This window comes from Microcebus murinus, chromosome 16, assembly GCF_040939455.1.
Source record: "Microcebus murinus isolate Inina chromosome 16, M.murinus_Inina_mat1.0, whole genome shotgun sequence".
Taxonomy (NCBI): Eukaryota; Metazoa; Chordata; class Mammalia; order Primates; family Cheirogaleidae; genus Microcebus; species Microcebus murinus.
In genome coordinates, this window is record NC_134119.1 from 3,167,606 (window position 1) to 3,186,131 (window position 18,526).

Below are 18,526 nucleotides of genomic sequence, written 5' to 3' on the forward strand. Positions count from 1 at the left end.
TTCATGGCTTTCACCCGCTTTTTTGATGGAGTTATTTGTTTTATCCTGACTGATTTATTTGAGCTCTTTGTAGATTCTGGATATTAGTCCTTTGTCAGGTGTATAGTTTGTGAATATTTTCTCCCATTCTGTAGGTTGTCTGTTTAGTCTGTTAACTATTTCCTTTGCTGTACAGAAACTTTTTAGTTAATTAAGTCTCATTTACTTTTTTTTGTTGTTGCTATATATGTCACTTTGGGGTCTTAATCATAAATTCTTTGCCTAGACCAGTCTCCAGAAGAGTTTTTCCTATATTTTCTTCTAGAATTTTTATGGCTTCAAGTTTTACATTTAAGTCTTTAATCCATCTTGAGTTAATTTTTTTTGTATGGTGAGAGACAGCAATCCAGATTCATTCTGCTATATGTGCCTATCCAATTTTCACAGCACTGTTTATTGAATAGGGTATCCTTTCCCCAGTGTATGTTTTTGTATGCTTTGTTGAAAATCAGTAGCCATAGCTATATGGCTTTATTTCTGGGTTCTCTGTTCTATTGGTATATGCATCTAACTTTATTCCAATACCATGCTGTTTTGTTTACTATAACCTTAGAGTATAATTTAAAGTCAGGTAGTGTGGTACCTCCAGATTTGTTCTTTCTGCTTAGGGTTGCTTTGGCTATTCAGGCTCTTTTTTGATTCCATATGAAGTTCAGGATTGTTTCTTTTAGGTCTGTGAAAAATGATGGTATTTTGATGGGAGTTGCATTGATCTTATAAACCAGTTTAGGCAGTATGGACATTTTAACAATGTTGATTCTTTCAGTCCATGAGCATAGAATGTTTTTGCATTTGTCTGTGTCAGCTATGATTACTTTAATCTGTGTTTTAAAAGTGTTTTGTAGTTTTCCTTGTAGAGATCTTTCATCTTCTTAATTTAGTATATTCCTAGGGTTTTTTTTCTTTTTGCAGCAATTGTAAATGGTATTGAGTTCCTGATTTTATTCTAAGCTTGACTGTTATTAATATATAAAAATGCTACTGGCTAGTATACATTAATTTTATAACCTGAGACTTTATGGAGTTTATCAATTCTAGGAATCTTTTGGTGGATTCTTTAGGGTTTTCTAGATGTAAGATCATATCATTCTCAAATAGGGGTAGTTTCACCTCCCCTTTCCTGTTTTTGGTTACACTTTATTTCTTTCTCTTGCCTGGTTGCTCTTGCTAGGACTTCCAGTATAATGTTGAATGTGAGTGATGACAGTGGGCATCCTTTTCTTGTCCAGTTCTTAGGGGGAATGCTTTCAGCTTTTCCCCATTTAGTTTGATGTTGGCTGTGAGTTTGTCATATATGGCGTTTATTATTTTGAGGTATGTTCCTTCTGTGCATAGTTTGTTGAGGTTTATTATCATGAAGTGGTGCCTGAAGTGGTGCATTTTATTGAATGCTTTTACTGCCTCTATTGAGATGATCATTGTTTCCGTAGCTGTACAAAAGCTTTTTAGTTTAATCAAATCCCATTTATTAATTTTTGTTGCCATGGTTGCCATTGAGGTCTTATTCATAAATTCTTTGCCTAGGCCAATATCTAGAAGAACTTTTCCTACATTTTCCTCCAGAATTCTTATGGCTTCATGCTTAGATTTAAGTTTTTTTTTGTTTGATAAAAACAAACAAACAAACAATCTTGAATTAATTCTTGTGAGTGGTGAAGGTAAGGGTCCTGTTTAATTTTTCTGCATGTGACTATCCACTTTTCCCAGCACCATTTATTGAATAGGACATTTTCCCCCAGTGTATGTTGTTATCTGCTTTGTTGAGGATCAGTTGGTTGTAGGTAGATGGCTTTATATCTGGGCTGTCTGTTTTGTTCCATTGGTCTGTGCCTCTATTTTTGTACCAATACAATGCTGTTTTTGTTACTATAGCTTTGTAGTATAAAGTCCAGTAATGTGATGTCTCCAGAATAGTTTTTGGCTTAAGATTGCTTTAGCTATTCGGGCTCTTTTCTGGTTCCAAACAAAACAAAGTATTGTTTTTTTCCTAGATTTGTGAAGTATGATGTTGATAATTTGATAGGTATTGCATTGAATTTGTAAGTCTTTTTGGGTATTAACAATGTTGATTCTGCCCATCCATGAGCATATTATGTTTTACCATTTGTTTGTATCCTCTGCAGTTTCTTTTCTCAGTTTCATAGTTCTCCTTGTAGAGATCTTTCACCTCCTTGGTTAATTATGTTCCTAGGTATTTTATTTTCTTTGTAACTATTGTGAATGATATTGAACCTTTGATTTAACTCTCAGCTTGACTGTTACTGGTATATAGAAGTGCTACTGATTTACGCACATTTTTTTTTATCCTGACACTTTGATGAAATTATTAATTCCAGGAGACTCTTAGTGGAATCTTTGGAGTTTTCTAGATACAAGATCATATTGTCAGCAAAGAGCAATAGTTTGAACTCCTATTTCCCAAATCCCTTTATTTTTTTCTCTTGCCTGATTGCTCTGGTTAGGACTTCCAGCACTATGTTAAATATGGTTTTGTTTTTAATTGTTTATGTGGTGGATCATATTGATTTTTGTATATGTTGAATCATCCTTGCAACCCTGGGATGAAATCCACTTGATCATAATGAATTATCTTTTTCATGTGCTGTTGGATTTGGTTTGCCAGCATTTTGTTGAGGAATTTTGCATCTATGTTCATGAAGGATATAGGTTTCTTTTCTTTGTAGCTTTTCTGCTACAGTAATCTGTCTAGTTCTGTCGGAGTGTTAAAGTTTATGGCTATTTATGATGTCACAATTAATATTTCTTAGATGTAGAATTTATGAATCCAGGAGGCCCTGTGTTAGATGCATATATTTAGGATTGTTATATCTTCTTGATGAATTGATCCTTTTATCATTATGTAATGACCATCTTTTTTTTTTTTTTTTAACCATAGTCTCTTTTATCTGTTATGAGAATAGCTATTTCTGCTTGCTTTTAGTTTCTATTTGGTGGAATATTTTTTTCCACCCCTTTCCCTTGAGTCTTTGTGAATCTTTGACTTAAATGGGTTTCTTGGAGACATTATATATCTGTTTTTTTAAATCCATTCAGCCAAGCTATATATTTTAAATAGGGCATTGTAATCTTTAAGTATACAGCAATTATAGCTATTTTAAGTTGTCTAGTAACTCTACCATCCAGAGGTTGTGTGGATCTGTTTCTTTGGGCTAGTTCTGTTGTTTCTCACCTCTTAATATGTCTATGAATTGCACTTTAAATGTTTCCCTGGTTGCATTTTATAGATTTTTATATGTATGTGGTTTACCTAAATATTTTGTAATTTCCGACTTTTTATATCCCATGGATATTCAAATGTACATATATGTTTCAGAATGTATAGTAAGTTTGAATCAACCGTTTTAGCTGACTTCTAAATTTATTGCATCATGATCAGAGATCCAAGTATCTGTTATGTTGATTCTTTTGCATGGTTTTATTTGGTTTTGTTCTGGTAACTTAAGATTTTCACTTTTATTCTTATTCAGAAATGTCGTCATAGTGCATCTAGGTATAATTTTCCTTATTTATCTTTGGGACTCAGTGGACTTTTTCAATTTGTGGATGTTTATATTTGAGAATGTTCTTGGCTACTATTCAGCTGTTCTCACCTCACTTTTTATTTTTTCTATTTTTGTTAATTTCTGCAATTTTTATTGTATAGATATTGGAATATCTGCATTTCTCAACTTTTTAAACATATTTTATTATTTTTTGGTGATATTCTGGATCATTTCCTCATGTTATTTCTATCCTAAGGAAAGTTCACTCCTGAAAACAGCCACCCTCCATAGAAGCTCTCAGGCCTATATTCTGTGGAAGTGGTGGATGTTGAAGGTGTTCCCTAGCTTACATTGCTCCTTTTATGATTCATTAATCTAATACTTTCAATACCTATTTCTTACCTCTATATTTGAGAGAGTACTTTTCCCATTTTTTCTAACTTTTCTATGAAGTAAGTTGTTTTATGTATACACATACACACGCATATACATACACACACACAAATTAATATCCTGTAACAATGCATGATATGATAATGTTCTCAAACAAGACTAGGCTAAATTTCTTATCTTCTGTGATGGCCACAGGGGAATGAAAAAGTGAAGCCAAATGGAAAGAAGTAGGCCAGCTTCTTCTTGGGAATTGGGGAGACAGAGTGGATCCCTGAATTTCCAATGTTCTGACTGAATCTCTATGTCAGGGTGAAAAAATGGCCACCAACTATTTAGCGATCCTGAAATAATTGCTGCTATCTTGGAAGTCCCAGCTAGGTACGGACACCCAGAGTTGCCTCTCTGATATTTAAACCCAAGCAGACAAACACACCAGATAGGGCTAAACCGTAGCTAGGACCTGGATAGATTTGGATGAAGCAGCTGGCCTTCTAGCTGCTTACCTGCACAGCTTGGTCATCTTACTTCCCTTACAATAACTCACATTTTTACTGATCTCCTTTTCTGGGCCCCACTCACTTGCAATTTGTCTTATATGCATGTCTTAATTGGCACTTAAATTTCTTTACTGACATCCCTGCAACAAAGTAGACTGAATAATGCTTTTTGTTTTCTTCTCGATAGCGTCCTATATTCCTCTTGGATTAATTAATTGCCTCTCTTGGATTTTCTGGTGATTCTATTACAGAGTTCTTCACAGCATAGTTTGTTTTCAAATTAGTCATGATGTCTACAAAAAGAAGAAATTTTTTTTTCCTTTCTAGAACTAACCTTCAATTGCATTTGGAAATGTTAGATGCATTTGTTAAGATGGTAGGTGGTGCTTAATGCAACCCCGTTGTTTCCTGTATTCATTCTCCTTCAAAAGGAAAAAATGTTTAGGTTATCTACACACACACACAAGAAATAAATGTTTATTTGATTGAGGATGCCAAGAAGTACTTCTTAGGTACATTGTTGCCAGCATATCAGATTTTTAAAAACATTTCTATAATTAAAATGGAATGGTTAAAACATAATTATTAGATGTGAAAATTAAATGACTTTTATGTTTCCCCTGGTCAGAAACACACTAAATAGGATTGTTTGATGTAACTCATCTATTTGTGGCCCTGTATTCATGAGCATGGAATCTGTATTTGAACCTTGAGAATATTTTCTATTAAAAAGCCATATGGCAATTTGTGATGGTCGTTTGTATTTGCATCCCATGGTCTTAAGAGACTCAAAAGCATTTTGGGAAAGTGATGTCCTCCCCTTGATTTGGGCATTCAGCCAGAAATGGGGGGTTCTTTCTTCCCTGAACACCTTCCTGGATATATGAAATGTATGTAGATGATCTTTTTCTTGCTCCTTTCTTCTCATATTTTGTTGTATTCTTTAATGATGTATTTACATATTCTTCCCTTCTTGAATATTTTAATAGCCTGAATTTCATTGAAACATTAATTCAAGAGTATTTTTCTTTTTGTTCCCAAAGGTAGAACAAGTATAGCAAGAATCACTGGTGAGGGAGATCCAGGTTTGTATTCTTTTACTAACTAGCTTTATGACCGTTTGGCGGGCCTTTTGACATTAAGTAATCTATAAAAATAAAGAGCTTGAATAAGTGATCTTCAAGCATTTTACTAGAAACTTCTTCAGCTAGACTCAAATGTGTAATTTGATACTCAGGAGAAGAAAATGCCCAGAGAGGAACTTAAACAATATTTATTGTCTTTGATATAAGCAACAATGCTTATTTATGTGTTAAGATCTTTAAACTGTAAATACATGAACAGATTGTAAGACACAGAAAATATGTTTTCATTTATAGGTGTTTGTTTTGTCCTGCTGTTTTTAAATGCAGTCAAAATGCCAATAAGACCAGATCTCCAGGTAGGTAGTCCTAGCCTGAAATGAAGTATTTTAATTCCTAAAATCACTTTTTGTTTACTTATAGGTATTCAGTTCTATATATGTTTTTTATGAAATGGTCAAGAGTACAGTAATTTAATAAGAGTCTTTTTATTTATTCAATAGATAAGTTTTAAAAGCTATAAGAATATTTGTGAAGTATTAAGGATACTGATTGTTTACATATGTTTTACATTGAAAAGAACTATGAACTAAATAATGTATAGCTTATGCTTAGATATTTGTATGTCACATTTAAAAAATTTTTAAGATATTTGCATTTGGGCAAAGTGTAAATTTTAATAATCTGTTTAGCATGTTTGCAATTCACTACCATGTCTGCTTAGTGATCAGAGTATGAAAATTCCTTATTAATGAAGTGTACTTTAATAGGGATGGCAGATTTTGTAAAGATTATAAATATAATATAAAGGTAATGCTTAAGTTATGTTGGTATAGTTTCAAAAAGATACTTTTGCCTATCTATGCATTTTTCTTTACAATTTAAATGGAAGAGGTCAGATACGCTAAGTTTTTATTCATCATATATTAAGTATTAGTTACTGTAAAGTTTATTTTGTTTCATCAAGTTTTTGTTGAGTTCAATATAGTGATGACTTTAGTAATGAAAAGTATGAGTTGGAAATACTAGTAAATTTTCCCTACTGAGAGTCTTGATATTGATATTATCAAAAAGTCCTTAACACATTGACTGCCACACTAGAAAAAAATTTTTTCCTTGGGGCCATGGTGTTTGTTAAAACAAAATGATCTTTAATAATGTTATTTTTATTGTTTTCTGTGCATGAGTTATATGCAATGCAAACTACATTTTTAGAATTGTCAATATTAAATTGTAATAATAAGAGCATCAACAAGTAAGATTTTTCACAAGCCAACTACAGGGTTTTGCTTCGCAAGGCCCTGGGCTCAAAACTAGCTTGAGTTAAATACGAATCACATGGTAGTTAATGTGTTAATATCTATCTCAATTACTCCAAATTTAATAATGGGCAGGGATCTTTAAGTAAGTGAATTGCTATTTTATGAACTCATTTGAGAGTTTTCATGTGAAAACCATTTTCAAATTACTAGATTGCATAAGGTGATTAATTTTGGTTTTGATTCAATATATGTGCCATTAACTATATTTTTCTAGCAGTTGGAAAAATGCCTCGATGATGCTTTAAGAAAAAATGATTTTAAACCTTTGAGAACACTTTTACAAATTGCTGTTTGTGAAGATGTGAAGATTAAATGTAGCAAACAATTTTTCTACAAGTTGGACGACCTTATATGCAGGGTAAATGTTTTTGCTTGAATGGCTATTAAAAGTATTATATTGAACTCTATTTTCTAGGAAGAAGTACTCCATCAGAAAAAAATAAATAGAAAGGCTTGGGCAAACTAATTTATAATTACCTGTATGTAATTCATTCTTATTTCACCATTTGCTTAATTTTTTTTGTTGTTTTCTAGGAGTCTGAACATATTCGAATGTTGCTTCCCAAATATAATATGCAAAAAGTTGGTTTTACATAGGATTACCATTGCTTAAACTGGGAAAAAAATAGTTTGTTTGAAGTTTAAACAACTTGATCTATTTTTTTTTTAAAAAACCTAGCAATGAAATTCTTCACAGAAATATTTAAAAAATCCTAAAATGTATATGGAACCAAAAAAGACACAGAATAGCCAAAACCATCCTGAGCAAAAAAGAACAAAACTGGAGAAATTGCATTACCTGACTTCAAATTATACTACAGAGCCATAGTAACCAAAATAGCATGGTACTAGCATAAACCCAGACAATGTAGACCAGTGGAACAGAATAGAGAACACAGAAATAAATCCACACCTTTTATAGTGAACTTATCTTCAACAAGGAGGCCAAGAACATACAGTGGGGAAAGGACAGTCTCTTTGATAAATTGTGCTGGGAAAACTGGGTATCCACATGCAGAAGAATGAAACTAGACCCTTATCTCTCACCATATGCACAAATAAAAAAATGTATTAAAGACTTAAATCTAAGAATCTGGGAACTATGAAACTACTAAAAGAAAACATTGAAGAAGCACTTCAGGACATTAGTCTGGACAATGGTTTGAGTAATACCCCGAAGCACAGACAACCAAAGCAAAATTGGACAAATGGGATCACAGCAAGCCAAAAAGCTTCTGCACAGCAAAGGAAACAATGAGGGAAGAGACAACCCAAGAAGAGCAGAAAATATTTGCAAACTACCTATCTGATAAAGGATTAATAGCTAGAATACATAAGGGGCTCCACCTACTAAAGAGGAAGAAATAATCTAAATAAAATATAGGCAAAGGATCTGAATAGATATTTCCCAAAAGAAGACATACAAATGGCTAACAGGTTTATGAAAAGATGCTCAACATCATTGGTCTTCAGAGAAATGGAAATCAAAACTACAATGAGATATCATCTCACCCTAGTTAAAATGCCTTTTATGAAAAAGACAGGCAGTATTGAATGCTGGTGAGGATGTGGAGAAAGGGGAATGCTAGTACACTTGGTGAGAACGTAAATTAGTGCAGCCACTACAGAGAACAGGATGGAGGTTTCTCAAAAAACTGAAAATAGAGCTACCATATGACCTAGCAATCCAACCACTTAGGTATATATCCAAAGGAGGGGAAATCAATATATCAAAAAGGTATCCGCAGTCCTGTGTTTATTACAGCACTATTCACAGTAGCCAAGATTTGAAATCAACCTGTCCATCAACAGATGAATGGATAAAGAAATTGTGGTACATATATGCAATGGAGTATTATATAGCCACAAAAAGAATGAAACTGCCATTTGCAACAACATAGATGGAACTGGAGAACATCATGTTAAGTGAAGTAAGGCAAACACAGAAAGACAAATTTCACATGTTCTCATGCATACGTGGGAGCTAAATATTAAAAATTATTGATCTCATGGAGACAGAGTAGAATGATGGTTACCAGAGGCTGGGAAATGGTAGTGGGAAGGTGGGATAAAGCGGGGATGGTTAATTGGGTAAAAAATACAGTTAGACTGAACAATATATGATAGCACAAAATAGACTATAATCAGTAATAAGTTAGGGTACACTTTAAAAGAGTAGAATAGGTATGTTTCTAACACAGCAATTATAAATGCCTGAGGCGATGGATACCCCAATTACCCTGATTTGATTAACTCACATTGTATGCCTGTATCACAATATCACATATACCCCATAAAGATATACAACTATTATATACCCATAATAATTACATGAAACAAACAAAAACCCTATCAGCATATTCTTGATGTTACATAGACAATGCTAGATGCTCTCAAAAATAAAAAATCTACCAAAACTTTGTTTTATCATATCTAGTGTATTTTCATACATGAGAAAAGGTGATTATTGATAATCTCCCCCATTTGAGATTTATTATGAATCTAAAGATTGAATAACACTTTCTTGAATCTGTTAGCTAAATACATGGAGCTTTTTAGACTGGAAGGTAACTGATTCATTATATCATAGTATGAATTTTCTTAAATTTATGCAGATCTTAATTTTTGTCCTGAGTTTTCCTTCCCTGGCTGGGTAGCATTGGGCAGGTTGCTCTTTTGAACTATACTTTCATCCTTTGCAATATGGAGATAATGGGTAATGGCTACCTTTCAGGATTTGTGAAGATTAGAAATATGTGTACCTAGCTCAATGCCTATTTCATACTATTTTGTGTTTGCAAAAGTTTAAATATATACTTTTCATTTCAGGAACTTAATAAAAACGATATCCAAGCTGTTTCAACCATTTTGGTTTCTGTTGGAAGATGTGGCAAAAATATCAGGGTATCGGGGCAAGCTGGACTTTTAACAATGATAAAACAAGGACTAGTCAAAAAGATAAGTATAGAATGTGTCACATATTCAGGTGAAGGAAACATGGTAAAATACACTTTCTAATGAAATAAGAAATTGTCTAAACTGCTAAAAAATAAATTTGGGAACTTTATATAAAACTTTGAAAAAAATTTGTTATAATTTGTGGTATATGTCACAAATATAAAGGTTACAAGAAAACTCTACACAGGCATCTTGATTAATCATGTGAGTGGAAGGTCACAAGTTTCCCTAGAGGTTTTACTTGATTTATTTTCTCTTTAACTCTTCCTCATTACTATTTATCTTTGGTTTTGTATTATTTGTTCTGTGTCCCATGCTGGAATGTAGGATATTGATTGTTGTCTGTTTTGTTCATTGATGTATAACCAGCACCTAGATCAGTACCTGGGATGTAGTATGTACTCAGTGTCTGAATTGATTAAGATAAAATAACACTAAAACTTTTCAAATAGTAATGATACAAAAATAATCTAAATTTTGGTGATTATTTTCATCTATTATCATAAATGTACCTGAATTAGGAATTTGAAGGGGGATATAGGTTCTTACCTAGAATTAAGATTAACTCCATCTATTCCCATCTTAAACAATGGGAAAATGTAGTGAGTTAACAACAATGAAAAAACAAAAGCAAGGAAGATGTTTAAAAAGCATAAAGTTATTTTGATACAATACTGGAATTTTTTTTTTTTTTTTTTTTTTTTGAGACAGAGTCTCGCTTTGTTGTCCAGGCTAGAGTGAGTGCCGTGGTGTCAGCCTCGCTCACAGCAACCTCAATCTCCTGGGCTCAAGCGATCCTCCTGCCTCAGCCTCCCGAGTAGCTGGGACTACAGGCATGCGCCACCATGCCTGGCTCATTTTTTCTATATATATCAGTTGGCCAGTTAATTTCTTTCTATTTATAGTAGAGATGGGGTCTCGCTCTTATTCAAGCTGGTTTTGAACTCCTGACCTTGAGCAATCTGCCCGCCTCGGCCTCCCAAGAGCTAGGATTACAGGCGTGAGCCACAGCGCCCGGCCAATACTGGAATTTTTATTTTTCATGTCTCTTTATTCCTAGGTTTACTGTTGATATAAAGATAGATAAATACATTCTTAAAATTATTAAAACGGAATCAAAGTAACTAATGTGTTAATTCCTTTTTTATACATGGTTGCCTGGTTTGAAAAATCCAAGGAGATTATTCTAAGTCGAGGAAATTCAAAAGATGAAGCTGTTATAAATATGATAGAAGACTTATTCGATCTTTTGATGGTAAAAATCTCATTGATTAACCAATGTCATAAAGCATGTGTTTATTTAGAAAACAGTTTGTGTCCTGTATTCCCTAAGTGTAAAAGTCACTAACAGATTGGTTAGCGAGTCTATTTAGATTGTATAAAGTATCCTGGTTAATATAGTTAAATGGTTAGTTAATAGATAAAAAATAAATAATTTTGTTGTGAGTTAAAATGTAATCTGTCATTTTAATACTGTTTGTAATGATTTATAATAGAAGACAGTAAAGTGTCAATTAAATATTATTTACTTTTTTTCAGGTCATACATGATGTCAATGATGAAGGTATAATAATTTTATTTATGTTGGAACAATAAATTGTTAGAGTTTTAGTATAATTTTTGCAATTCGTATAGTATTGTCCTAATATTAAGAACTCTATCTAATTTAAGGATCAACAAACTTTTTCTGTAAAGGGCTGATAGTAAATATTTTAGACTGTGTACTACAAGAGAAAAACAATTGAGAATATTATTAATTTATAGGTACTTCTATAACAAGAAATAAAACATACATCTACAAATGTTTTGTTGATGCAATTGAAATATAATTGAGTACAAATTTTTGAAATACAGGTCTAATGAGGAAAATAGTAGTCTTTCTGAGAAGATAACATTTCACATAGAGTTCAAAGTTAGTGTTTCCTGTTTTCAAGGTCGATTGCATGTGTTCATTTAATGCTTATTTGTAATGAGATTTTAAGTATGTTACATTAGAAAATGTCTTTTCATGCAGATAATGTCAAATACTGAGTTTATGAGCATGATTTTAATTGAGCATGTTCATCACTTGGAATGCCTTAATAGTATTGTTACATTATTAATATTTGCCTTTTAAAATGTCATTGCATTGCAGATTAATCACTTTCAATTGCAAGTTATGTAGAAGCTTCTGAATTGCATGCTTGAAAGGATTTTGAAATATGGAAATTCCTTTGCATTTACATCAAGGTCCAAAAACATTGCTGGACCTGTGATTGAAGCTTGGAAAAAAATATATATCCCCTGCAATTCTATGTGGGAATGGATATGTTGCTTCTTGTTTTAGCTTTTGATAGTCTGTGACATATATAAAACAGCTTTGCATTCCAGTAACTTTAGTTATCAAAATGACTTTACTGCAGTGTAAGTTCATCATATAAGCACTATTTTATCTTTTAATTTGGGGCTCAATTTTTTAAGAAACATTATCAACTTTGCATCCAATGTTAATTATCAAAGGCAGTATTCGGTAATAATGGTTGAGGACAATTGTTTAGAAAAATTTCAGTCTTGACTCTGAGTCTCAAAAGTCACAGTAAAATTTTATCACTGCTAAGCCATTGGACTGCTTTGTGGAAGGGCAAGTCATAACACTTATTTCTGACAAAAATTCACATAATTGACTATGGCTAAGTTCATAAGAATGAATGAAATTCACCTTTGGCACCACTGGTTCAATAAAACATAATAGATGCAAATATTTTCCATAGAGCACCTGCTGATGAATAATATAGCCATACAAAAACAATTAGTTGGATTTAGTTTGTGGGCAATAGATTGCCAACCCTTGATCTAATAGACTGGAATTTTCAGTGGAAAACTGAAAATACAGAACATATTACTACTAATCCTTTCACTTGTGGCTGACAAGTGATTTGTGCCAAGCAGTCATACCCAAGTTCTTTTATCTCTGTGTTTGTTGGAAGAAAACTTAACTGGGACTGGTAATTGAGTCTGATGAATTGTTTATAAATAAAACTATGTGCTGCCTTCAAAGCAAAAATGTTTTAAAAGAATTGTCATTGATTTAAATAATGGCTAATGCTACCTTTTCATTGATTTTTTTTTTTTTTGTGGTTAACATAATTTAGTTTAAATTCTTAAGTTTTTAGGGAGAAAATAATCCTAAAGTACCATCAATTGTAAAGTGATTCAACTGATGTTTTTTAAAGTAAATCATTGTATCTTTTCCTCTGAGTTTTTTTTGCTTTCAATGTAGTCACTTTGGAAAGTTGTACATTTGCTGTTGCAGTATTTCTACTTAAAGTTATATTTAAAACTTGTACTATGAAATGGCATGTAGTAAATTCCTCTGAATATATTTAGTATTGATAAAGCCTCATATTTTGAAAATGGGTTAATTTAAAAGTAGCTCAAATCATCTAAAGCTTCACAAAGTCAAGATATGTTAATGGTCTTTATGAGTCTGTAAGAATTTTTGAGGTATGACTAAAAATTAGGCCAGTTTTTGTAAAAGTCTCAAAATAGAAATTTCCACTTTTGAACTATATTTACTTCATCTAAAAAAACTGCTTTATTTACGTGAAATAAGCTGAATCTGGAATTATTCTCTTGAAAGCATTAAGATCAGTCACATCTGTTGAGTGGTATTTTTTTTCAAGGCCACATGGCTAGTTGCAGAACTAGGATTTAATTTTCATGTTTCCTGATGCCTAGGTCAGAGGGCTTTCTTCTGAACTGCACTAATAGATACTTTCCATTAACTTATATAAGAAAAGACTGCCATTTAAAAGGATTTAAAATGAACATTTATCAATAATTTAACCCTTTTATTCAGGTAAAAAACAAATAGTGGAAAGTTTTATACCTCGCATTTGTGCCCTGGTTATTGACTCAAGAGTGAATATTTGTATTCAGCAAGAGGTAAAGTCATTTACTTGATTATCTTTTAAAACCTAAAAATAAGAAAGTGAAAAAAGTTTGATAGCAATTATCAAATAGAAAAATGATTTTATCTTGGACTAAATTAATTACCTTGTAGTATATTTCTGTTGTCTTAACAACTCATTGTCTGACATAATGAACGTATTTCCTAAATATTGAAATTTTATGACATATGGGTTCATATAGGTATATAACTCAATGAAAATAAATTATACTATCCAGATATTAGTGATTCTTAAGTATTTAAATGCTAAAATCTGTATTAGTGTGTGTGTGTGTACATACATATACCAGAAGAGCAAAAATTAGGTATCATTTTTGGCTTCCTTACATCTTACAATAGAGTAATAATAAACATGTCATATTAAAAAAATGTATAAATACTTTATATAGGAATCATGTTATATTCTACTTTTGATATCCTGTGGTTTATGTTGTTTTTATTCACTATTTTATACTTTATATTCTTTCCTGCACTCCATTCCTGGAACAAAATGCAGTGATTAAGAAAATATTAGCCTTCTAACTTTATGTACCTAGAATATTTCTGTAAATACTTCATTTTGGCTGAATATAAAAGTAATGCATTATCTTTTTTTCTTTTCTAGACTCTAAAAAAAATGAATGCTATGCTGGACAAAATGCCTCAAGATGCCAGGAAAATTCTCTGTAACCAAGAAATGTTAATTCTCATGTAATAATTTGTACTATATTTCTTTTATTCAAGTCAAGAATTTAAAGAATGTCTTATAAGGCAATAGGGAGTTTGCATTAATAATATGATAAACTGTTGTAGCTTTTTAGTATAATTTAATATGTGTATGTAATTTCTGCAGTAGTCAGAGATACTAGCCAACTGTAAATTTTAGTGAAGATTTTTTTTCTCCCAAACATAAGGACTTTCTATTTAATTGATATTAGTCCAGTATAAAATCTGTTATTTTATTCACAGGAGTAGTATGGGAGAAAGGATTTTAGATGCTGGAGGTAAGTATGTCTTTCCAAAATTTGAAATTATTCCAAATTTATAAATCTTGATAGTATATAATATCCTTTTAATCAAAGTAATATTTTCATTGTAATGTGGTAAGATTATGTGAGGGAATTATAAACTATGTACAATGAAGCAATTTTTAAAAATTTACAAATTATTAAAAAATTAAAAATACCATTGGGACAAATATAATAAATTTATCATGACAACAGGAGTTAGATAAACATAATTTGTGATTAATGGTAGATTTATGAATAATTCAATTTTCTAATACATCTGCATTACTTGTGCTAAGAAATTCCTCAAGATGGTATTTTATGAGATTAGGAGGTCTAATATTCGTGGGATTGATAGACTTGTTTTTTTTTTTTGTTTTTTTTTTTGAGACAGAGTCTCACTTTGTTGTTCAGGCTAGAGTGAGTGCCGTGGCGTCAGCCTAGCTCACAGCAACCTCAAACTCCTGGGCTCGAGTGATCCTTCTGCCTCAGCCTCCCGAGTAGCTGGGACTACAGGCATGTGCCACTATGCCCGGCTAATTTTTTATATATATATATATCAGTTGGCCAATTAATTTCTTTCTATTTATAGTAGAGACGGGGTCTCGCTCTTGCTCAGGCTGGTTTTGAACTCCTGACCTTGAGCAATCCGCCCACCTCGGCCTCCCAAGAGCTAGGATTACAGGCGTGAGCCACAGCGCCCGGCCGATAGACTTGTTTTTAAACAGTGTATTTACTAAAAGGACTTGAAATTTCTGTTTCCTATGAATAAATTTTAATGTAGTGATTTACATATAGAATAAACCATGGTTTATAGTATTCTGGGATAACTATAAATATCATGTTACACAAAAGGAAAACAAAAATCTGTGATTTATAAACTACTGTATAAGTCATTTTGCATTTTATAACTGTAATAATGAAATTGCAGTGCCTTTGAATATTTAGAAGTCTTGTTTAAATTTTTTTTTATAATTTCACTTTTTTCTTCTATTAGTAAACTTGTGATATGGCTGCCTTAATTCCTGTAATGAGATATCTCTAATCCATATGAAGAAAATAGAAAAAGATGAATAAATTACAGTAACATTTTTCTTATTCTGATGCCTTATAAAATATATGGACTTTTATAAACTTATTTTTCATAATTTCAAATCAAACATTAACAATTTTTTTAAAAAAATTAACAGTTAAATTAAACAATTTGTTACATTAAACAATTGTTAAAAAATTAATTTTTTTTTTTTTTTTGTAGATTATGACTTACAGGTAGGCATCGTAGAAGCTTTATGTAGAATGACCACAGAAAAACAAAGACAAGAACTGGCATGTCAGTGTTTTTCAATGGATTTTATTGCTAATGCATTTAAAGGAATTAAAGACTCTGAATTTGAAACAGTAAGTAGTATAAAAATAACAGAAATTGGTTAACTTTAAAAAAATATTTTGAGTTTAAGAAGTCTTTCTCTCTTTTTAAAAATAGGATTGCAGGTTATTTCTCAACCTTGTGAATGGCATGCTTGGAGACAAGAGAAGGTAAGCCTAATGCAGTATACAACCATTTACAGACAAAGAAATTGAGCTCAAGAAGGAGCACACCCCAGTGTTGGGTCTTTGTAAATTTAACTTTATTCTGTTATGTTGGAGTGTAAAATGTTCATGGATATTTACTTTAAAACAATGTCTTACATAACATCATTTAGTCAATTACTGCACTGGTAGTCTGAAATCTTTTACTGGCCTTGTTTTGCTTTGTACTTTTTAGAGGAAAAGGTTCATTTTTATTTAATTCATACTAATTAATAACTTTATCCAAAGTTGATTTTCTGTATTTCAGTTGCACATACATTATTAGTGTTTGAGGAGAAATAAAAATCTAGACACATGTATTACTTGAATTGCCTCCTTCATATACATACTGAAATGAAAATAAATAACAAGTCATCTTTCTTTGTAATTAACATACTGTAAGTATGATCTTTCTGAATAAAGGATACATGATTATAAATTTTTATCAGTTTTTTTAACACATTGTAACACAAAAGAAACAAAATTTTCCTTGAGGTCACAGTATTATGAAAATAGAATAAAAACTTTGAGTATAATTTTAAAGGTAAACATAAATGGAAAACTGAAATTGACTTCTATTTATTTAATTCATGTTTTTAGAATTAAATTGTCAATATTAATTGTAACAATAAGAACATCAACAAATAAGAGTTTATACATGCTTCACACAGCCCTGAGGTCAAAACTTAGAATGAGTTAAATGTAACTCTCATGGAAGTTAATGTGTTAAATAACATAGAGGAGTATTTGCAATGCTTGTCGCCTTATAGATGTTCATAACATATTTATTGGATGAATGAGTTCACATTTACTTACTAAGGAAATGAAAGATAGGGTGAGGATTAAGTGCAGGGAGTCATAGTGCCTGGGTTTGAATGATAGATTCCCTTCTTCCTGTTCTAATATTGAGCAAATTATTTAACCTTACATGCCTCAGTTTCCTTAGATGTTCAGTAACAATACCAGCTTCTCATAAGTTTGTTGTAAAGATTAAATGAGATCATAGTATACTAAGTGTTCAAAATAATATCCAACCAAGAAAGCATTCTGTGAATTTAGCCATTTTTATTAATAGAATTATTCACTTAGAGTCTCTTTTCCCACCTAAGTACTACAGGAACTTCCATTGTATTAATAGTATAAAATCAATTAGGAATCTCTGCTCATATTTGACAGCACAAAAAAAAATTTAGTGCACTTTAGCCAAAATAGTAGGTTAAGTAGTATCCTCAAAGTAATAGGCTTTTCTCTACATAAACGAATTTCCATTAAACACTTATTTTAAAGAAATATTAAAGATTGCAATATTTTACTCAAACTTTTATTAACATTACCTGATTTGCTTTTGATTCTAGGCATGATTTCTATGGCTGGACAAGATTATGCTATGAAGGCTTATTAATTTTTTCTCAAACTACTTTATTTCAGGGTCTTTACATTTCCTTGTTTATCAGCATTTCTTGATAAATATGAAGTAAGTTTTAAATTTAGCACATGTTATTTTAGTTATTGGATGGATTTGAATGCAAGGATTAAGTAAATTAGTTAAAAATTGATAAGAACATTAAAAATAGCCATGAATAGATCACAAATACAGCTGGTCTAGTATTGTATCTGACAGTGACACCAGGAGAAATTTTATGAAACTTTATATCCACACATAGCTAAGAATAACTGAAATATAAAGGCTGTAGTTATACAAATTTTCTCTTGTTTCCTTAATCCCATTATTATTTATAAATATATTCAAACTAATATTTTTAATCTTTATTATCACTTGGAATATTTTATTTCTTGAAGTTAGCCAATTTTTTGTGTAAAATATTAAAGTAGCATTTCTTTTGAATGTTTCTAAATTTATATAAATGTTGTCTGTTTTTCTCTTCCCTCATCTTCAGACTATAATTTTCCTTTAAAAAATTTTAGCCATAGATATAACTCAATTTTCCGTTATCTTTAAAAGTATTAGTATATACTAGTTTTATGTTTATTTTATTAGCTGCAAATACCATCAGATGAAAAACTTGAGGAATTTTGGATTGATTTTAATCTTGGAAGCCAGACTCTATCATTCTACATTGCTGGAGATAATGATGTGAGCTTTATTCCCTTAGTATTAGTCTATGTTTATATGTATATATAAAATTTTTAAATTCACTTTAAGATTGTGGATTTATTTGTATATTTTTTTCTAGCTATTCTTTTAATAGATTTCAGTGTTCTAGTAG

General features: G+C 31.3%; 1 protein-coding gene across 7 annotated transcripts in view; it reads left to right on the forward strand.

Annotated features, from left to right (window-relative positions):
• The window catches only part of SYCP2 (synaptonemal complex protein 2), an 83,575-nt gene that overhangs the window by 12,180 nt on the left and 52,869 nt on the right, over nt 1-18,526 (forward strand). For 3 of the 7 annotated variants that reach the window (XM_076010827.1, XM_020282064.2, XM_076010830.1), the window contains 13 exons: nt 5,476-5,517; nt 5,812-5,873; nt 7,051-7,194; nt 9,666-9,794; nt 10,945-11,049; nt 11,334-11,358; nt 13,633-13,718; nt 14,348-14,433; nt 14,692-14,726; nt 15,985-16,127; nt 16,213-16,265; nt 17,727-17,772; nt 18,298-18,393. In XM_076010827.1, coding sequence (XP_075866942.1) covers nt 5,850-5,873; nt 7,051-7,194; nt 9,666-9,794; nt 10,945-11,049; nt 11,334-11,358; nt 13,633-13,718; nt 14,348-14,433; nt 14,692-14,726; nt 15,985-16,127; nt 16,213-16,265; nt 17,727-17,772; nt 18,298-18,393 — 972 coding nt within the window. In that variant the 5' untranslated portion in view covers nt 5,476-5,517; nt 5,812-5,849. The remainder of the gene's footprint in view (nt 1-5,475; nt 5,518-5,811; nt 5,874-7,050; nt 7,195-9,665; nt 9,795-10,944; nt 11,050-11,333; nt 11,359-13,632; nt 13,719-14,347; nt 14,434-14,691; nt 14,727-15,984; nt 16,128-16,212; nt 16,266-17,726; nt 17,773-18,297; nt 18,394-18,526) is intronic. The other 4 variants (XM_076010828.1, XM_076010829.1, XM_076010831.1 and 1 more) reach the window with 4 other exon arrangements.